This window comes from Puma concolor, chromosome B1, assembly GCF_028749965.1.
Source record: "Puma concolor isolate L17-30 chromosome B1, mPumCon1.1.hap2, whole genome shotgun sequence".
Classification (NCBI taxonomy): Eukaryota; Metazoa; Chordata; class Mammalia; order Carnivora; family Felidae; genus Puma; species Puma concolor.
In genome coordinates, this window is record NC_141670.1 from 49,447,145 (window position 1) to 49,468,391 (window position 21,247).

Sequence of the window (21,247 nt, forward strand, 5' to 3'; positions counted from 1 at the left end):
GCTGCCCCCGCCCCCCCCCCCCCCCCCCTCAGCTCCTGGCTTAGAGGAAAGTTCTTGCGCTTTGGCCATACCTACTTTACTCCAAGGGCCAAGCTGGGGTGGGCATGGAAGTGTGGGGATGTGGGAAGAGGCCGGGCAGGGTTGCCCCCGCTCTGTGGTCCCCTCTCTGCCTGCACTGTCCTGTTATAACTTTCATCACACCTCAGCCCCCTCACTTGTCGAATTGTTGGCTTTCGTCACCAGATGCAACCTCTTGGGTGTGAAGTATTCCGCACACTCCCAGAGTTTGGGGCGGAACCTGGTGTGCGGTAGGTAGGGATCCATTCATGAAGAATGACAAGTGAGGATCCCAGGTGGGAGCCTAGGGGGAGAGTCACAACTCCCTGCTAGAGGTCAGTTCCCCTCCTATGGACGTCACTGTTTATACCAGAGGCCCCTCCACGAACAAAATCACAGAATTTGGGAGCGCCTGGGGCCCAGCTCCCTCCGGCAGAACACGGAGGTTTGGAGACACGAAGTGGCTGCTGAGTCATTCGCCCAGCGTGGCGGGGCTGGGGACCAACCTCGCGGGGTCTTCCCGGGACCGAGGGGCTGCGGGGGAGGGGGGCGGAATTTCAGTGCTAAGGCGGGGACAGTCCCAGGCAAACCGGGGCAGGAGGGGCTGGGGCAGCAACCCGGGGAGCCTGCCTTCTCCCAGTGCGTCTCCCCCTTAGACGGGCGAGGAGACCGCGCGGTCCAGGGCTGAACCCCGCTCCCGCACCCCAGCCCGGCCACGAGGCGGCCCCCGGGGCGGGCGGCGGCTCGGGAGGCGCCTCCTCCGGGCGCGGCGGCCGCAGGGCGGGCCCGGGGAGCCGGCTGGGCCCGGGGTCGGGGGGCCCCCGCGGCGGCACAAAGAGGCCCGCCGCGGCAGTTTTGAAAATACCGAGGAAGTGGATCTGGGCCGGGGCCCAGGGAGTGACGACGAGGGAGGGAGCGCGCGCCAGCGAGCAGGGGGGAGGCAGGAGGCGGGGAGCGCGGGGCGCGGGCCGGCCGCAGACCTCGCCGGCCTCCAGCGGGAAGCGCGCGGGCGGCGGCGGCGGGATGGGCGGCCCGGCGCCCCCCGGCTGCGACCCCGCGGACCCTCCCCTCGGCGCGCCGCCTCCGCAGCCCGGCGCTCGAGCGGGCGGCGCGTAGGGCGGCGAGCGGGTGCCGGCCGAGGACCCGCCGGCTTCACCGCGCGCGCCAGTCCGCAGCTCGAGCCGCCGCCCCGGGGCGCTCCCGAGGCCCCTGCCGGAGGGATCATGAAAGGTAAGCCCCGAGCGCGCGAGGACGAGGCGAACCCCGGCGGGACCCCCCGCGCTCCCCTCCCCGCCCGGGCGCGGAGGGGAGGACTCTCGGGGTGGGGGGGGGGGAGCCATGGGCTCTCCCTGCCCTTCTGATCCTCCTGCCTAAGGCACTGATATGGGGCACGCATGCAGCCCTGATTGTCTAGAGGAGGGGAGAGTTCACACAGTCACCTTCTCACTCCGCATCGCTCTATCCCTAAAAACAGTTTGAACTTCCAGAGAAGTTTCTGGTCCCTTTAACCGGTCAGCGCAGAAAGATGTCACCAGCCCAGCCTTCTGGGTGGTGTAAATCCCCAACCAGGGGACCCATCCTAGAGCTCCCGCAGCCCCCTACTTAGCTTGCCAGGTGCCAGGCCTAGGTACTGTCCTCCAGGAACTTCAACCCCTTCCTCAGGAGAGACCTGTTTTGTCCAAGTCGCTCAGCCCAGGCCCTGCCCCACCCCATCCTCTGAACCCTGGCTGACCAGCCCTCTGACCTCCCAGGGACAAAAGCATCTGGGAAAGACCAGTGGTCCAGGCCTGAGTTCTCCCCGGGGGCACTGGGTTATCCCCACAGTGGCCCTTCCTTGCAGAGACAAGAACCAGACTCGGTCCCAGGTGCTCATACCTGGGCCTGGCTTTCTTGAGGCCCGGGAAAAAGCACACTTTGCCTTAACACTCATTTTCAGGCTAAGGGCGCAGCAGACTTTAGGATCATCTTATGGGACAGGCAACCTTTGGGGTTTTTAATGCTCTCTCCCATGCTTTCCAATAATCCTTCCACAGCACCTCGGGCAGGTGCCGGTGTTCCTAGTAGTGAGAACCTCATCACTCCTTTGACTTACCGAATGCTGGGGCTGACAAAGACCTTCGAGATCATCTATGTGGCTTTAAATATACTCCCAGGTGTGGTTGAAGTATCAGCTCTGTTGGTGTCTTTTACATATGAGGGTCTAAGGGTTCCTGTGGAGAAAGGGCCCCACAGACAAACCTCTCTGACTGAATGCAGCCTCCGTGTTGTATGTATGCATGTTCCTCAGTTGAGGAACTGTATGTATGCAGTTCCTCAGTTGAGGAAACTGAGGCCCAAACAGGTAGAAGCGGCTTCATGGGTGTGCAGACCTGTGCATCTTCACAGGTTCCTGCGCTTGGAAGGCCTCACACTGGGTTCAATGTCTTGAAAATGCTTAGTAACTGTTAAACAAGGGCCCCTAACACTTTACCGGCCTCTACGAATTATGTTGCTGGTCCTAGGGATAGGAGGAAGGAACTTGCTTAAGACTCACAGCGAGTCCGGGGAACTAGAACCCAGCGGCCTGACTTCCAGGCCAGAGCACTGGCCAACGCACCCCTGCCTCTCTATCACTTCCTTCCCTCTGGCCTCCGGACCCACTATCCGTGCCTGCTGACGGCCTCACCGTGTCTTGGGCTCTCTGGGATGAGGCAAGCAAGTTATAATCACCTCCAGGGAGTTCCCACGGCAGCAGAGAGGAGCCTCACCCACGAAGCTCCTGCCTTCAGCTACCACATCTGTGGAGACATACTCACCCTGGTCAGCCGGCCTAGGGCAGGTCATTACCCAGAAGCCTCTGGAAGGGTCTTAGACCACATCTCACCACAGGCTTGGGGCCCATACTGCTCTGGGCCTTCATGACGATGGTGAGATGCTACACATACTCAGAGTGGTGTGGCTCCACCAACATCCCCGGCAAACACTGTAAGAGAAAACAGAGTGAGAGACAGCAGGGCAGGGCAGGAATCCCCTGGAGTGGAGGAGCCATTCGGCTCCCAGAGAGGAGGGAGTTGGGAGCACATGACCTGCCTTTCTGAAACTCAGCAAGGCAATTCCACTCCTCCGAATGGAAGAGGAAATGAGCTAGTGTGGATGAATATTTCGAGGAGGATGGACTACTGTGGCAGCAGGTCTCGGGGTCTTTGTGGCCTGCCCGCCGGAAGTCTACAGGCTCCCTCCTTGGGTTCCCAAAGTCTGCCCCTCTCACCTCTTCTTCCCTGTTCTCAACCAACAGCCTCACCACCACGTGGGGCCAAATTCCTGTTCACTGGGGCCTTTGGGGCCGCTCTCATGTATTTGTCCTCCAGTCTCCAGGAAACCTTCCGTGATCTCCCATAACATCCCAGGGGCATGGGCTGCCGGGCTGCGGGGGGAAGACGAGGGTTGATTCCCAGGGCACCCCGCCCCCCCACCCCGCCCCACAAGTGTCTTCCCTCATTCTCCCCAGGAGCCAGGAAGACCTGCCACCTCTACCTGAGATGGAAAAGGCAGGGCAGACAGCAAATATTTGGCCTTTGGATCCGTGGCGTGTGAAGAACCAGGGTTTTTTTCACCCACATGGAAAAAGTAAAATGCCCAGCAAAGCAGGGCAGCCCTTCCAGACTGGCCCTTCCCCAAGGGGAACTGGCTTCACACGCTCCTCCAAAGGCCCCACCAATCTGAGAATTACATCTGTTGGCCAAGATTCATCATCTCCCCTCAAAGCAAAACATGGTGATGTTATGCTTTGTGGGGGAGAGGGGTGTTGGTGGGGACGGTACGTAAACCAGAAAACACATTTGCTGAGGAGTACGGCCCCCGGTGGCCAGGCGCCAGGGCCTGCTCCTGCCAGCCAGGCTGTTTCCACCCCGAGGCTCCTCCTGCCTGCCTGCCTGCCTGCCTGCCTCTGGCTGGGCCTCCCAGGCAACCACATCTTCTGATGCAAGCTGGTACCTGGCCCCAGGTGCAGCCCCTTCTCACACCTGGGGGCCACACAGCCGGCCCCAGGCCCTTGGTGACTGGCCCATCGTGGAGCGTCCCACTGGCCTGTCTGAGCCATTAATAGCCACCTGTGGGGTTGTTTCCACACCTGTGGCAAGAGGGTCCGGTCGTGGGAGCTCTCCCAGCTATCCAAGTGATTTGAGAGTCAAAGATAGGGTCTCGAGTCCTAGCCCCACGTGAGGCTCTGGTCAAAGCGTTTCTGTCTCTGGGCCTCGTTTTCCTCCTGGGTGATCCCTAAGGCCCGTCCTGCTCTGATGCACTGTGGCTCAGCCCAGGACCTCCGGCCCTGAGTACCACTTGGGGAGCGGAAGTGACTCGGTGGAGGGATGGTTGGAAGCAGGCCCACCGCACGGGTGAGTCTTTGCCCCTGGGAGACTTGTCCTCAGCTGCCACAGACAGGGCAGAGCCACACCCCGCTGTTTCCCAAGCGTGGGAGGGATGGCCCCTCGCCACAGAATCAGAGACCAGTGCCCACACTCCGTGGAGAAAGGGTGGAGAGGGAGAGAAAGGGCTTCAGAATATAGCAGTGTGACCCCAGGAAAATCCATCCCCCACAGCTTGGCAGAGGGGATCATGAGCGGGCAGACTGGGTTCCCTTGGAAAGCCTGACCTCCATCCCCAGACATTGGGTGCTGAAAGGAGCCTGAGACTAGAAGAAAAGGAGCTGACGTGGCAGAGGTGCAGCGAGCCACTAAACGGCCTGATGTGGGGGGGCCCGGGAGCTTAGATGATGGAGGTCAGCTCCAAACCCTCACCCCGCCCCCCCGCTACTCACCTTGCCATCCAGCTGGGGTAATTTTAATAGCTGAAGACTCACATCGCAAAGCCAGTTTGCGAGGAAAAAGAATTCTGCTTCTCAGCAGACGTTTGGTGGAGAGCTTAGCCGTTTCCACGAAAGGCAGGCCGCCGTGCTGGGTGTTAGGACTGGCAGGTTCTGACGTGAGGGACTGTGCCACTATACTCATAGATATGCTGCCCATGTCGGATTATGTTTAACTTAGCAGGTGTGTGTGTGTGTGTGTGTGTGTGTGTTGTGAGCACTGAAGCCGGAGGTTAGACCTAGCCCTGTACCCGCCAGCTTTATAACCACATGGCTATGGTGAAGTCATTGCTACTCTCTGGCCCCCCTCGTCTGCAAGTAGACCGCATCGTCTTTACCCCCTCTAACATTCTACTCTTTTGTTTTTCCTTCTGAGAGGGCTTATTGATTCAGTTATTTAATTTGAGTGCAGCTGACACACCCCATTACATTAGTTTCAGGTGTGCACCATACTGACTGCACAAGTTTAGACATTACGCCGTGCTCCCCACAAGTGTAGCTGCCATCGGTCACCCTACGGCTCTGTTACAGTATCGTTGACTGCGTGCCCTACGTGGTGCCTTTTCTTCCCCTGATTCATTCACTCCATAACCGAAAGCCGCTATCTCCCGCTCCCCTTCCCCCGTTCTGCCCACCCTCCCACCTCCCTTCTGGCAACCATCTGTTTGTCCTCTGTATTTATAGATCTGATTCTGCTTTCTGTTTATTCATTTGTTGTGTTTTCGGATTCCACATATGAGCGAAATCATGTGGTATTTGTCTCTCAGTCTGACTTACTTCACTTGGCATAATACCCTCTAGGTCCATCCATGTGGTTGCAAATGGCACAATCTCCTCCTCTTTATGACTGTGTAGTATTCCACGGTATATAGAGGGTACATATATTTGTCTCTCTCCATCTGTCTATTGATCCATGTCTATTTTTCTCTCAGAATAAGACTGTAGAGCCCACAGGATAGTATTAGGATGTGAGTGTCATGAACATGGCGATCTTGTCTGCCTTTTTCTTGCCTCACTCTCTCACGGTGCCCGGCACTTAGGAGGTGTCCACTGCATTTGCTAGTGGATGCGTCTGGGTCCCCTACGGGGCTGAAATCCTTCAAGGCAACAGCAACACCGTGCTCTCTATCCCCAGAATCTAAGGTAGGTATCCCATAAAGACTCATGCTTCTATTTAACATTCACTGTCCAATCTCCAAATGCCAGGGCTTGTGTGTATATTTATGTCTAAGGGTCAAGATAAACGCAAAGAAGAACTCACTGCCCTTTCGCTCAAGGAGCTTACCCTTTGCTAAGATGCTTAAGATTTGTGCCCAAATCATTCAAAAGAGATTGAAAGTGTGCCATAAGAGAGGTCCCGGGGAGGCCATTTGGGGTAGTTTTGGCTCTTTTCCTGTCTCCCTCTTAGCATAGCATCTGCTATGGACTCTCTGGTTCTCACTGGGCACCCATTCTAGTACAGTCTTCCCTGGCCTTGTGGATTTGACATATGAGGACAGGCTGAGGATACCAGGTTTACGGCTCTGGGCGCCATACTCATATTGCTGACTGTGTCGTGAACACCTCTAGAGGCCTGCGGATACCTTCAAGGCTCAGATGACATACCTCACAGCCACCTGAACCTGAGCTGTGGTTATTGGCTGTGGTTATTGGTTATTGGTTACTGGGATGTTGCACCACACTTTGGTGGCTTCTGCCCTCAGGCAGAGACGAGACGTACACACTTAAGAAGAAAACTGGAGGGGCGCCTGGGTGGCGCAGTCGGTTAAGCGTCCGACTTCAGCCAGGTCACGATCTCGCGGTCCGTGAGTTCGAGCCCCGCGTCGGGCTCTGGGCTGATGGCTCAGAGCCTGGAGCCTGTTTCCGATTCTGTGTCTCCCTCTGTCTCTGCCCCTCCCCCGTTCATGCTCTGTCTCTCTCTGTCCCAAAAAAAAATAAATAAACGTTGAAAAAAAAAAAAAGAAGAAAACTGGATAATGAAGGGAGACGAAGCAAACAGACAAATGCATGGTATATGTAGTAGGTTCAGTAGGAATCCCGGGGAGAAAGAGCAGTACAGGTTGGGGGGCAGTTTGGGGAGGCTTTAAGGAGGAATGAAAGGGTAGGCAAAACTTGGGTCAGGTCACTTAGGGGATAGTCATGAGAGGCAGGAAACAGCGTTGTGGAAAGCTGGGCTTTACGTCATTGGGTAAATGTGTTTAGGGGTGATGGGTAAAGTGATTTGCCTAGGGTTGAGAGCTGGGTCAGCGACTCAGGGAGCCACAAGGCCAAGAGGCGTCGAGCACCCTGCCAAGGACTTCCGGTTGTGTCTTGTTGATTTTGGAGAAGCCCTGGAAGGGTTTGTCAGGAGACGGCCTGGAGATGTGCTCTAATGACTTTAGCCCACGTTGGAAAATCTCTGCTTTTAGAGAATGGCGGCAGAGGGGGTGGGGGGGAGGGGGAAGAAAACGAGCCTGTGAGAGAGCCAGAGAGACACAGGCAGAGAACCGTGCCGGTAATGTCAGGGAAACTGAGAGGAGAAAGTTCCAAGAAGGAGGAAATGGTCAACAATGTTGACTGTTCCTCAACAGAGTTAATTGATCCGAGGAAGCCAGGCGGCACAGTCTGAGAGGGCAATGGCTAGATCTGAAGCAAAGGTACGGGGAGACCTCGCATTAGAGAAGTTCCAGAAAAAGGTAACTGAGTAGTGAACACAGGAAGCAGAGCCAGGCATGAAGGGGTTTTCAAGGTGGGGCTGGCCTGTGCTTATTTAAAGGGAGAGGGAGAGAAGACGGAGTTCTGGAAGCGGGCACGTGGTGAGGAAGGAGGTAGCAGTGGGTAAGCTTTGCCTTCGAAAGAAGAAAGGCTCTCTTTTGGGGATGCAAGGGAAGGGAGAAATGACATGTACAGACACAGACTTGTTGCATTTAATCTTCTTATATATAGTACATATGCATTATGAAACATTTTGAAAAATTCAGTAAAGGGGAAAAAACAGCACTTACTCCTACCCCTCAGAGATAATTGACAAGATTTGGATGAGCATTCTTCCAGAAATCTTTGTGTGAATATTGGCACACCGATTTTTTTCATATGGATAAGATTATACTTTCCATGTTATTCTCTATATGTATTTTTAAAATTCAATGAACTTAGATATCTTCCTTGGGGAAAAAATTTTTTTAAACTGTTTATTTCAGAGAGAGAGAGAGCAGGGGAGGGGCAGAAAGAGACAGTGAGACAGAGAATCCTAAGCAGGCTCCACGCTGTCAGCACAGAGCCCAACACGGGGCTCAATCCCACAAACCGTGCGATCATAACCTGAGCCAAAATTAAGAGTCGGACAGTCAACTGACTGAACGTTGAGACCCAGGTGTTCCAAGTCTGCATTATTTTTAAAATGGTTGCATAATATTCCATATATGACTTTACAATAATTTATTTAACCAATCCCTTATTGGTGGGCATTTGAGTTATTTACGTTCTTCCTGGGGTTTGTCACAACATACAATGATAATCTTCACACATTCATCTTTGCCCCACTGTATAAGCATCCCCTTAGGAAAAAATGCCTAGAAACGGGGTTGCTGAGTCAAAAGGCATGCTCATTTGAAGTTTGGAAACAGAGTGTGCCACACGACTCCAAAAGCATGAGTGGCCCCTTCAGCCCACTGGGTTTGAGGTATAACACGTGGAGGAAGTTTAGGGGAAGGTGTAGACTTTTGATCTTTGCAGAAAAGGAGGAAGTGAGTTCATCTTTGGAGAATAAGCGATCAGAGAAGAGAAGGAACAGCGAGCGAGGATCCAAGCGGGACTTGATGGAAGTCAAATCCACGCCATTCTCTGACGCGCTCCCACCGGGCTGGGGTTCCCCAGAGCAATGCAGAGGAAACAGGCTGAGGGGGTGAAGGGCACAAGGGCCAGGAGACAAAGCTAACGGCCCCAGCACGCTGAAGCTTATCCCAGGGGGCTAGACTGAGAGCAGGGTGGAGTGAGGAGTGAAAAGGCTTAGCGCAGTGGAGAGATTGAAGAGCAGTGGGAGAGGTCCTTGAGGTCCAGCAGATGGGACAGCAGAAAACTTTCTGTTCCAGAGGGCACGCCAGCTGAGCTGTGGCCGAGGCAGAGAAGAGACTCATAGATTCCAGGTCAGGGAGGTTGGAGGTCTAGGGAACCAATGGACTTTCAACAAATGTTGCTTCCATTAAAGTTGATGGCAGGAGACAGTCCAGAACATGAGATGCTCATGCTCTGTCTCTCTCTGTCTCTCAATAATAAATAAATGTTAAGAAAAAAAAATTAAAAAAAAAAAAAGAACTACTAAAAAAAAAGTTCTATGGTCAAATAAGTTTGAGAAACAAAATTAAACACAGGTTGAAATGGGCTTTTTTTTCTTTTGCTGCCTTGTCAAAATTTTCACTACATTAATGTGAGCTTCTATGATGGTAATAGAGTACGCAGCACTTTCCAGACTTACTTGATCAAAGAGCTTTCTTTGTTTTCTTTTTCACAAAGAATATTTTGGGATTAGTGTTCCACAGGCCATATTTTGAAAAATGGATTTCTTGAAAGTTGGAAATTGGCCCTGAGCATAAGGGACACTGGGAAAGGATGAAAAATGACAGCAGCAATTCAAGTAGGACCGAAAAAGAGTCCCAATAAAAATGACAGCCACTACCATTTATCAGGTATTTGCCCTTCGCCAGGTACTTGTCATTTATTGTCTCATTGGGTTTCTTTTTTTTTTTAATTTTTTTTTAACATTTATTTATTTTTGAGACAGAGAGAGACAGAGCATGAATGGGGGAGGGTCAGAGAGAGGGAGACACAGAATCTGAAACAGGCTCCAGGCTCTGAGCTGTCAGCACAGAGCCTGACGCGGGGCTCGAACTCACGGACTGAGAGATCATGACCTGAGCCGAAGTCGGACGCTCAACCGACTGAGCCACCCAGGCGCCCCTCTCATTGGGTTTCCACAGCAGCTCTGTGAGAAGATGGCGTGCTCTCTAGTTTGCACGTGAAGTTGAGAGAAGGGAAGAGAGGCCCCACAAGAGAGAGAGCAGGGACCTCAAGTGGTGAAACACAGGGAGAGTGAAGGGTTTGAAGATCCAGAAGTGACCACAGAGATCAAGCAACTGGTGATTCCCACCCCTCCCCCACCATTTGCACGGGGTTTCAGGGTTCAGGGGCAGCGGAGGGGTCCCTGTCTACACAGAGGAGGACCAGTGTGTATGTGATGGGGGAGGGTTGGGTCTGTTGCATGGAGTGACTAGAATAGGCAAGGTTCTTTTCTCACATGGAGGCCACACTGCCCCTTGAAGGGGTTTCTAGAAATGGGGCGGGCATCTGGAGTTATCACAATGATCAGGGATTGCTGCTGGCATTTAGCGGGCTCGAATGCCAGAAGTCTGCACAGCGTGGGTAAGCCCTGTCTAACAGAATTGTGCCCCCCAGATGATGTCCCCCAGTTGGGAACACAGAGGGCAAGAAAGGCGAGGAAAGTCGTCGGGGATAAAGAAGGCTTAGGATAAAGGGTGAGTCTCCCCTCAGCCTCTGTGGTGACCCGGGAGCACAGTGGAAGGCAGGCTGAGGGCTGGCTCCGAGGACTGACACAGAGGTGGGCAGGAGGAGAGCAAAAACCCGTCCCAGAGCACCAAATGTGGATTTTAGGAATGAAGGCGCAGGGAGCAGGTGATCATCACAGGGAAGCAGATCATGACAAGTTGATGAGCTGGAGAATCTGAAAGAGAAGGACCGGATTCATTAGAGTGGAGAGGGGCAGACGGATTCCCATCGGAATATAGCTGTATCCACACAGGAAGCCTGCGGGGAGGGGGTAATGGCAGGAGGATTCTAATGAAAACAATTTTGCAACCGTAATTATAGCATTCTGCAACCCTAAACTATAGCCATTCTGCAACTTTAAATATAGCATTGGCTCTTGAGAAGACTCTGAAATCTTTATTTTTACCGACCCAATTGGCCGTTTTTGAAAACCCACTCTGTGAACTCCATAGAAGATAATCATCAAAATATGTTCCTTGAAGTTCCCAAAGAAAGACCTTTTATTCAGTTCCTCGAATCTCTCCCCCTCGCTGACTCTGATGGAAGATTGCAGTTCCGGAAAGGCAACGGAGTGAATTAACTCCATATTTTTGGTCAACCAAAAGAAAGCCAGAGTCGGCGACCACAGTTGAGTTAGCAGTTGGTTCACAGGTCCAGGCTATTTTCCACCTCCAGGAAGAAGTGAACGGAGCTCAACCCCAACAGAGTCAGCAGTCCCGCCAAAAATGTGCCAAGGCACGAACCTTCAATCACACTTTCTACGTGGCTCTGTGAGAGCAGAGGCACAAAAAGGGGGGGGTGGGGTGCCTGGGTGACTCAGTCGGTTAAGCGTCCGACTTCGGCTCAGGTCATGATCTCGTGGTTTGTGTGTTCGGGCCCCGCATCGGGCTCTGTGCTGACAGCTGGAGCCTGGAGCCTGCTTGGGATTCTGTGTCTCCCCCTCTCTCGGCCCCTCCTCTGCTCGCGCTGTCTCTCTCTCTCTCTCAAAAATAAATAAACACTAAAAAAAAAATTAAAAAAAAAAAAAAGTAGTTTCTCTTGTGGCTGTCCTGACATTGAGTTGGCCATTATGACCTCGAGTATGAGGGGAACAGAGGCTCTTTTCAAATCTTCAGTGGTTGCCACCGCTTTTTGAGTCCGAGCTTACAACCCTGGCCTTCGAAGGCTGTTGGGTTGGTTGTTTGTTTTACTGCCTGCAATTTGTGTAGAAGTTGCTGGATGAGGAGTAGAGCCTGGCTCTACTGGCTGTGCCTTCGGTAGGTCATTCGTGGTGTCTGGCTTCTTCAACACAGGGACCAGGATACGCACCTCATGACAGGGATAATCCCTTGGGGCCTCTGGAACAGGGGAGGCAGAAACCGGCTCATAAAACCTTAGGGGTTTGCTGACTGGAGCAGCTTGCTGCTTATAGTCTAGTCCCAAAGGCTTATAGTCCAGGCATTATCATCTCTTCTCCCGTGTCCTTTCCCAAGCCCACCACCTCTTGTCACAATTTATGCTAGAGTCGGCAAAATGAGGAAAGGAAGGGAAAAAAGGAGAGAAGGCAACAGAGTCTACTTCTGCCTTTCTGGAACCTTAGCCCCCCTTCAGACACCCATGGCCTACAGCATTGCCTCTTCCTCAGCCATCACAGACACCTAGCACCCATGATGTTTGACACTCGTCACCACCTGGGTTTTCGGCATGCCAGGAGTCCTCAATTTCATGGATAACTTATGTATGACCCAGGGAAGAGCCGGGGCCTTGCTTTAGAGAGCCATAACATGCTGGTGCTATTCTAAGGTAATTAATTGGGACACCATTGGAAAATAATACTCCCCCCTTCCCACCAAAAAGAGGTCTTTTAGCTTTAGGAGAGGATTACCATGTCCCTTGTTCTGGTTCTGAGAAAAGGGAGGGGAAGCAGACCCTACCTTCCACTATACCCCCACCCCCCCAAGTTCATTCCTTTTCCTTAAAAAAGTTGTTTTTAATGTATGTTTTTGAGGGAGACACAGAGAGAGAGAGACACAGAGTGTGAGTCGGGGGAGGGCCAGAGAGAGAAGGAGACAGAATCTGAAGCAGGCTTCAGGCTCTGAGCTGTCAGCACAGAGCCCGACGGGGGGCTCGAACTCATAAACCGCTAGATCGTGACGTGAGCAGAAGTTGGACACTTAACCGACTGAGCCACCTGGGTGCCCCCATGTTGAATTTTTCAATTCAAACATTAGGCCCCTGTATGTGAATGCTAAGCCTCTGCTGCTTTAAGCCTTTGCATCCTCTATGCATTAGCACCCCCCCAATACCCCCTAGCCGTGGAGAACTAAGAATACACAAAATTTAAACCATATTTGAAGTCATTCGTCTTTATTTTTTAATAAAAATGAGCTCTTAAATGAAACAGCAGATGTCAAGAATTAACGAAGGATGCAGGCTTTCTCAAAGGATCGGTAAACTCATTTTTTTGAACACCCACTCTGGGCTCAGCCCTGTGCAGACTGAGGCTGGAAAGAGGATTTCAGACCTGAAGGCGATGTAAACAGACATCGGGCCTGGATAGAAAAGACTTATCCCAGATCTGTGGCCAGTCTGAGCTGGGTATATGCGACCCTGCAAGCCCTCTGTGTGTGTGTTTGGATCGTCCTTCAGATCCCTGGACGTTCAGGAACCACGAACTGACTGGCAGGTCACTTGACCTCTCCGCACCTCTGTACCATGACAGGTGGGCTCTGTGACTTCTGAGTTCCTTCCCACTCCCTGTCTCTGAAAACACATTGGAAAGCCGGTGTGCCCAACGTTAAGATCGCCACAGAAGCCGTAGGAACAGGCAGGCATGGGAGATGGAGAGGAGGAGGAAAATTATCGTCCTGTCTCTTGGCCCAGTGCAAGGAGGGAGTACAGACTCCTGTCTAATCAATCATCCTCTGATCAATCATAGCCTCTGTATCCTCAAGCCAGGCTCTCCTCCATTCTTCAAGTCTGTTTCTTCCTCTGTCCCCTGACCGGAACAATCTTGGTGTAATGTGAATATAATGAGCCTGTGCTTGCAGAGGGCTTGGCTTATAAAAGCCTCCCAAATGCTTTGGATTATGGTCTCATTAAAATGAACAAGGCTAAAGTGGAGAGTTGCTACAGCATTCCAGACATAGGTAAATTAGAGGTCCCCCGGGCCCGCGGCTCTGTGCTGGTGAACAGGAAGTCCAAAGGATTAGAAAGAGGAGGAGACCCCCTTGGGGATCGGGGAGGGCGTGAGCTGCGGAGCTGAGATGTCAACAGAGGGAACAACGCCAGGCACTTGTGAACCCCTCATCTACAGAGAGCCAAGTTCGTGCTGGCAACTGTCATTTCCCTGCCCATGGGCTGCAAAGTACCGGAATGGGATCTTTATTAATTCCCACTTGCTAACGATTGCCAATCTTGGGGGACCTCGGTAGGAGAGCAAAGTTATGACAAAGCTGTGTGCTTTTTGAGGGGGTGTTTGCTGAAGGTCAGTGTCAGCCTTGCTTGATTTAAGTTCTCCCAGATCCCTTGCAAAGGCTATAAACAGCGATGTGACGAAATTGGCCTCGGAGCCAGAACAGGGAGGAGGCCTAGTCACAAGGGAGGGCAGAGAAGCACCATCAAGGGGTGGAGAGAAATGAGAAACGGGCAGGAAGGCCTTGAAGGCATTTCTGCTCCAACGAATGGAAGGAATACCTCCCCTAGGGACCAAGGTGGCGGTAAATCCGGGTAAATCTGACAGCCCTCAGCGTGGTTCTGGCTGAGATCATCTGGGGCTGAGATGTTAGGGGGAGGTTTTGGTCAGATGGAGCATAGAGGGCACCAAGGGATCCTAGCCTGCCTCATCTGAAGCATAAATTTATGGGAAAGGGATGGTAATCGTGGTAACCCCCCCGGGCACAGTTACCCTCGTAAACTGGTGGCAGATTGATGGCAGCATGACAGCCTAAGACACAACACAGGGGTGAAAAGATTGATTTCTTTTTTTTTTTTTAATTTTTTTTCTTTAACATTTTATTTATTTTTGAGACGGGGAGAGACAGCATGAGCAGGGGAGTGTCAGAGAGAGGGAGACACAGAATCTGAAACAGGCTCCAGGCTCTGAGCTGTCAGCACAGAGCCCGACGCGGGGCTCGAACTCACGGACCGCGAGATCGTGACCTGAGCCGAAGTTGGCTGCTTAACCGACTGAGCCATCCGGGCTCCCCAGATTTCCTAGGCTATTTATGAGATGATCAGTGGTACCTGCCATGTCAGCCCTCCTTCTGCCATTGTACCCACTCCCCTCCAAGGCACACGCGTGCACACACACACACACTCGTGTACACGCCCATGAGAACACACTAGCTCTATCAGAGAAGCTACCTGGAGATAGCTGTGGATAGGAAAACAACCAGGATTCAGGAGGCTTTGCCACTAGCTGGCTCGGTGACTTTAGCCAGGTGTTACGAGATAACCCCCGGCCCCAACTCACTTTCCTCACCTGGAGAGTGAGGGGAATAACTTCTCACCCTGTTTCTTTCTCAGGCTAGTCATAAGGACCGAATGCAGTAATGGATATGAGGTCTCCAGCCTCCCCTCAGCTTAGCTCAGAATCGTTGAGAGTGGGGTGCTCACCTGGGGCTCTCGACCAAGCTTCCAGGTAGTTACACACGCGAGTGTAGACCTACTTACTACTGGAAAAGCATAATGTAAAATCATTCCTAGATTCATTTAAAATTGTGTTTGTTGAGTATTTCTCAGTGCCATATACAGCACTAGGGTCTTTGGATAAAGCAGAGAATAAGACAGACATATTCATTACCCCCAGATCTTAAACACGGGATGAGACCTGCTGAATAAATAAGAAAAGATATATTGCCTTCTACAATGGGGAGACAAAGAGCACACGGAAGTATGCATGGAGCATACTGGCTATTCCAGTTTGGGAGCCCAAGGAAGGCCACTGAGGAAGTGACATATATGCTGTGCCCTGGAGGTCAGGGAGAAGGCATTCATGGTGATGATGGTGGCATCTTTAATTTGGGGTCACCCTCAGTCCCTCTCCTACTGAGTCCACTCATTTGATCATTACTCTGAGGAGGTGGTAGGCATGGTCGAAAAGATGTCTGAGTTCAGATCGCAGCCCCATCACATATTCGGTAGGCCATTAAGCAACAGTCTTAACCTCTCTGAACCTCAGTCTTTTTGTCCATGGAAGTGACACTGGAGACTGTAAAGTTTATAGGGTTGTCGTGACAACTGACACAAGGCAAGACCCAGATTTTTATCAAATTAAAAAAGGGAAGAAACAAAAGACTTTGAGCTTCTACTTCTAGTGTTACCAGGTTAAAATATTCTTGGGACATGAAGCTTATGTCCTAGATAAACTAGCCAAATGCATAGGTAAAGTTGAAAGAAAACTGAGGAAGTTTACAAAGACCAAGAAAAAGAATTCGAATTAGGAGCTGAAACCAATGGGTCAACACATACAGAAGCTGGGTGTCAGGAACAAGGCTGTGAGTGGCACAGGGAGGGGGCGGCAGGCTCAAAGACCCCCACCATAAAGCCTGTCACACTCTGTCACCCCGAGAAACCCTGAGACAGCCATTCTGCCTGGTTTTGAGGTTTTTGTTTTTGTTTATGTTTTTGCCCCAGTCTTTTCTGATTGATCACAGTCTTCCTACTGGTTGCTCGATGCCCGTACCTGAGGCATTTTGAAGCTCACCCCAGCTAGTCTGCTCCTTGGAAAAGAGGAGGGGAGAAGCGAGAGGCTGAGCGGGGAGGGGGTGGAGTGGAATACACCTGTCAGAGAGCTGTGGAGGAAACCGGATGTCTCCTGAGAGCCCAGAGGGTGGAAAGGGCTGTGCCAGGGATAGGCTTGCCCTCCCAAGGGTCTGGGGGTCCAGTTTATATTCAGTGTGCACTTGGGCAAGCCAATTTTATTTATTTATTTGTCTACTTATTTATTCATTAAAAATTTTTCTAATGTTTATTCATTTTCAAGAGACAGAGAGAAACAGAGTGTGAGTGGGGCAGGAGCAGAGAGAGGGGCCACACAGAATCTGAAGCAGGCCCCAGGCTCTGGGCTGCCAGCACACAGCCCAGTGCAAGTCTTGAACCCACGAACCACGAGATCATGACCTGAGCCGAAGTTGGACGCTTAACCCAGTGAGCCACCCAGGCGCCCTGGGCAAGCCAGTTTTAAAAAGCAAACTGCAGTGGTCCCAGATTGGTTGTTGTTCCCTTGGCACCTGGTAAAAGTCAAGAAAATTCCCTCTGGAAGAAAGAGTCTTGAATACAGACCCCTCAGGATTCTGTCATTTAATCAGGGGGTACGAAGTGGACGCCCTTCCACACCTCCCCACCCCGTGCCCTGCCCCTGGAAGACACTCTGGTGGCCCCGGAGCTGTGTACACACAAGCTTTAACAATTTAGAAATAGGGGCACCTGGGTGGCTCAGTCGGTTAAGCGTCCGACTTCAGCTCAGGTCATGATCTCACAGTTTGTGGGTTCGAGCCCTGTGTCTGGCTCTGTGCTGATAGCCCAGAGCCTGGAGCCTGCTTCAGATTCTGTGTCTCCCTGTTGCTCTCTGCCCCTCGCCCGCTTGTGCTCTGTCTCTCTCCGTCTCTCAAAAATAAAGATGTTTAAAAAAAATTTATAAATAAATCTATTGAAACATCTGCAAGACACGTGATAAAATGTTCTGATGAAAGCCTCGCACACACGCAAAATCCATAGCTCAACAGAAAAAAGAGCAAAGGCTACATATAGACAATGCATGGGAAAGAATGGCTAGTAAGCTCTTGATAATGGTCAGCCTCTTAATTTTTTTCTCTAAAAATTTTTTTTAATGTTTATTTATTTTTGAGAAAGAGAAAGAATGCGGGCAGGGGGATGGGCAGAGAGAGGAGGAGACACAGAATGCGAAGCAGGCTCCAGGCTCTGAGCTGTCAGCACAGAGCCTGACACAGGGTTTGAACCCACGAACCATGAGATCATGATGTGAGCTAAAGTCAGAGGTATAACCGGGTCACCCAGACTCCCCAATAATTTTTCTTAATATTTTTTTTTTTTTACTTTTTAGATAGAGTGAAAGTGTCAGTGGGGGAAGGGACAGATGCAGAGAGAGAGAGAGAGAGAGAGAGAGAGAGAGAATTCCAAGCAGTCTCCACACTCAGCATGGAGCCTGAAGCAGGATTCCATCCCACAAACCATGAGATCTTGACCTGAGCTGAAATCAAGAGTCAGATGCTTAAGTGATTGAGCATGCCCCAATTTGCATGCCCTTTCTAGATGGCAGTTAGTTCACTTGTTTCCAGAACATTAAAATGTTCTTACAATGTGATCCAGACAATTCACTTTTAGGAAATTATCTTGAGAAGATCCTATATGTGCATAACATCTTATGCACAAGGATTTTCAATGAAGTATTACCCCCCCACACACACATATATGCATATACACATATGTACACATTTTTTTTTTTTTGCACATACCTCATGGCCCTTTACTTCTAAACACTTCCGTATGGATTTCTTAAGAATAGGAATATGTCCGAGTACAGTCATAAACTTCATGAATTGCTTTAAAACTTTATGTAACGTACAGTGTGTGTTCCAGTGTTACCAGTGGACCAACAGTATCCTTTGTAGATTTCCTCTCCCCTCCAGCACAGGATCTAGTCTAATGTTAAGGGTTGCATTTAGTTGTCATGTCTCTTTCACCTTTATTGTCTTTTATGACTGATATTTTTGAAAAATACAGTCCTCTCCCACATCCTTTAAAAGAAAATTTTTTTTTTGATCTTTATTTATTTTTGAGCGAGAGAGAGACGGAGTGCAAGCAGGGGAGGAACAGAGAGAGAGGGAGACACAGAATTCGAAGCAGGCTCCAGGCTCCGAGCTGTCGGCACAGAGCCTGACGTGGGGCTCAGACTCACCGACCGTGAGATCATGACCTGGACCAAAGTCGACTGAGCTTCCCAGGTGCCCCATCACATCCCTTTTTTTAATGTGATGATCATCACTTTGTGTTTTTCTCATGTTTCCTCGTGATTGGATTGCGGTTGTGTGTTCTTGGCCAATAAATAGTATATGTGATGATGTGTGCTGCTCCAGCTAACACATCTCTAGGCACACAGTGTCCATCTGTCCCTCACAGGTGATGTTCATTTTGATCACCTGGTCAAGGTGTGGCCTGATTTCCCTGATACATAATGAGTGGGCTTTCCCCCCTCCCTCATAACAAATAAGTCATCTGTGAGAAGACACTTTAAGACCATGTGTATATACTGCTCTTCATCAAAATTTTCCCTGGAGGTAGCATCCGTTGATGGTTCTTGCCTGATTCAGTCTTTACTGTAATGAGTGCAGACTGCTGATTTCCCAACCCCAGCGCTGCTATAAGAAAGAGCCCTTCCCCTGGCCTCCCTGGCTGCTTAAAGCTTGGCCGCCATCATGAATGACAGACACAGTAACTATCCAGACTAGGAAGTTCATGACCAACCAGCGACTTCAGCAGAAACAAATGGTCATTGATGTTCTTCACCCCCAGAAAGGCAACAGTACCTAAGACAGAAATTCAGGGGAAAACCTAGTCTAAATGTACAAGACCACACCAGCTGTCATCTTTGTGTTTGGATTGGGAACCCGTTTGGGTGGTGGTAAGACAACTGGCTTTGGCAGGATTTATGATTCCTTGGATTATGCAAAGAAAAATGAGCCCAAACATAGACTTGCAAGACAGGGCCTGTATAAGAAGAAAAAGACCTCAAGAAAACAGCAAAAGGAACACAAGAACAGAATAGAGAAAGTCAGGGGGACTGCAAACGCCGGTGTTGATGCTGGCAAAAAGTGAGCGGAGATTGGACAACAGAAGGGGTAAAAATTCTGCAGTGACTTTATCTGTGGCGTTTGTGCAGATTGTGCAGATTCCCTCATGCAGATTCATGAGGGAATTAAGAAACAGAACTTACAAAAAAAAGGAAAGAGCCCTTCCTTCTATTATCTAACTATCAGTGGTATGGATTCATGAATTCCTGTTTTTAATGACTTAAAATAGCATTATTATACTTAATTATTTTATGACTCAAATTGTTTTAGATTTGGCCAGTGCAGACATCTTCAAGATGGTTTCTGTTTCCTTATGACATCCCCCATCATTTTTTTTTTTTTAGCATTCCTTTAATTTCTGAAATAATAAGATGTTCCAGATTCATCTTTACCTACCTTTTACCCCAACCCTAGAATCAGCCATTTCTCTAAGAATGCCTGGCTTTTTTTTCTTCTTCTTTTCTAAGACACAGAGTATGAGTGGGGGAAGGGGCAGAGAGAGAGAGAGGGAGAGAGAGAATCCCAAGCAAGCTGTGCACTGACAGTACAGACTTGAGACTCAATCCCACGAACCATGAGATCATGACCTGAGTTGAAATCAGGAGTCAGACGCTTAACCAATCGAGGTGCCCCTGCCTGGCTTTTTAAAGTGGGAAATAGTATTAGCCACCAAGACCTGGGGCTACGAGGGCTGTTCATTGCTATTTAAGTGTCTGCTTTCTGAGCCTTTCAACAAAGTTATACCTGTACACATACCGACACATACAGATACATATATGTTATATATGCACATAAGCATGAATATATACATACCTATATATATTGGAAATTATGAGCTTATATTGATACCCTCAATTTTAATCCATCCCCAAGGGTTCTTTCTTGTCCCCCCCATTCCATATTTCTGTGTCCCCTTTTCCATAGTGAAAAACCCTGGGCCCAAACCACATCAACACATTTATTCATTTGCTCAGTCTTTTTTTTTTTTAATGTTTATTTTTGAGAGAGAGAGACACACACACACACACACACACACACACACACACACACACACACGTGGGGGAGGGGCAGAGAGAGAGACACACACAGAATCTGAAGGAGGCTCCAGGTTCTGAGCTGTCAGCACAGAGCCTGACATGCGGTTTGAACCCACAAACCGTGAGCTCATGACCTGAGCCGAAGTCGGACACTAACCGACTGAGCCATCCAGGTGCCCCTCATTTGCTCAGTCTTGAATTAATCTAAAGTAATTTCAGAATTGCTTTACCCATGCTACAATAATAAATAAAATTACTTTATAAGTTTCATACGTGTTTGTACTTCCCCAATTATATCCTACCACATCCCAGATAGAGATTACATAGTCAAAACTAATTTATTTAGTTTACTTAGATTAAATAATTTTAGCTAATTTAGTACATTAGTTCTTTCCTTCCCTTCAGTATGCTTTGTATTCATTCAAAATGTAAATAAGGTTCATTTGGTTCTAGGTAGGTGATTTTTTTTTAACCAATAAAATTTAATGTTTTGAATGTGTAAAATATTAAATGTTTTCAAAAGTCAAAACTAAACAAAAAGTTTCACTCAGAGAAATGCCACTCTGTCTATATCCCTTTCACCCTATTTCCCCCACCCCATCCTTTGTAGAAAACAACTTTTTGTTTTTTGCTTTTTTCCTTCCTGTGTTTCTTCTTTTAATAGTAAGCAGATATATGCATGTTTTTTTATTTTCCCTTCTTTCTTACAAAAAAGGTAGCGTACTATATATTTGCACTTTGCTTTTTTATTTAATATCTCCTGGAAATTACTCCATGTCAGTTGATTGAGATTTCCGTATTCATTTGTATAGCTGCATAGGGTCCCATTGTGTGTATATAACCATAGTATATTAACCAATCTCCCACGCTTGAATATTTAGACAGTTCTCAGTTTTCTCAATTACAAATAATCCTGAAGTGAATAACCTTGTCATATATGTTTTCAGATTGTTGGAGGTGTATATTATAGATAAATTTAT

At 49.7% G+C, this 21,247-nt stretch overlaps 1 protein-coding gene and 1 pseudogene across 1 annotated transcript in view; both read left to right on the plus strand.

Moving 5' to 3' along the window:
* Positions 1-838: 838 nt before the first annotated feature.
* SCARA3 (scavenger receptor class A member 3) overlaps positions 839-21,247 on the plus strand; it is a 50,992-nt gene continuing 30,583 nt past the window's right edge. The window contains exon 1 of the mRNA XM_086703752.1: positions 839-1,287. Within this exon, the coding sequence (XP_086559878.1) occupies positions 1,281-1,287 (7 nt within the window). The 5' untranslated portion in view covers positions 839-1,280. The remainder of the gene's footprint in view (positions 1,288-21,247) is intronic.
* LOC147581625 (small ribosomal subunit protein eS24 pseudogene) lies at positions 18,212-19,381 on the plus strand (annotated as a pseudogene).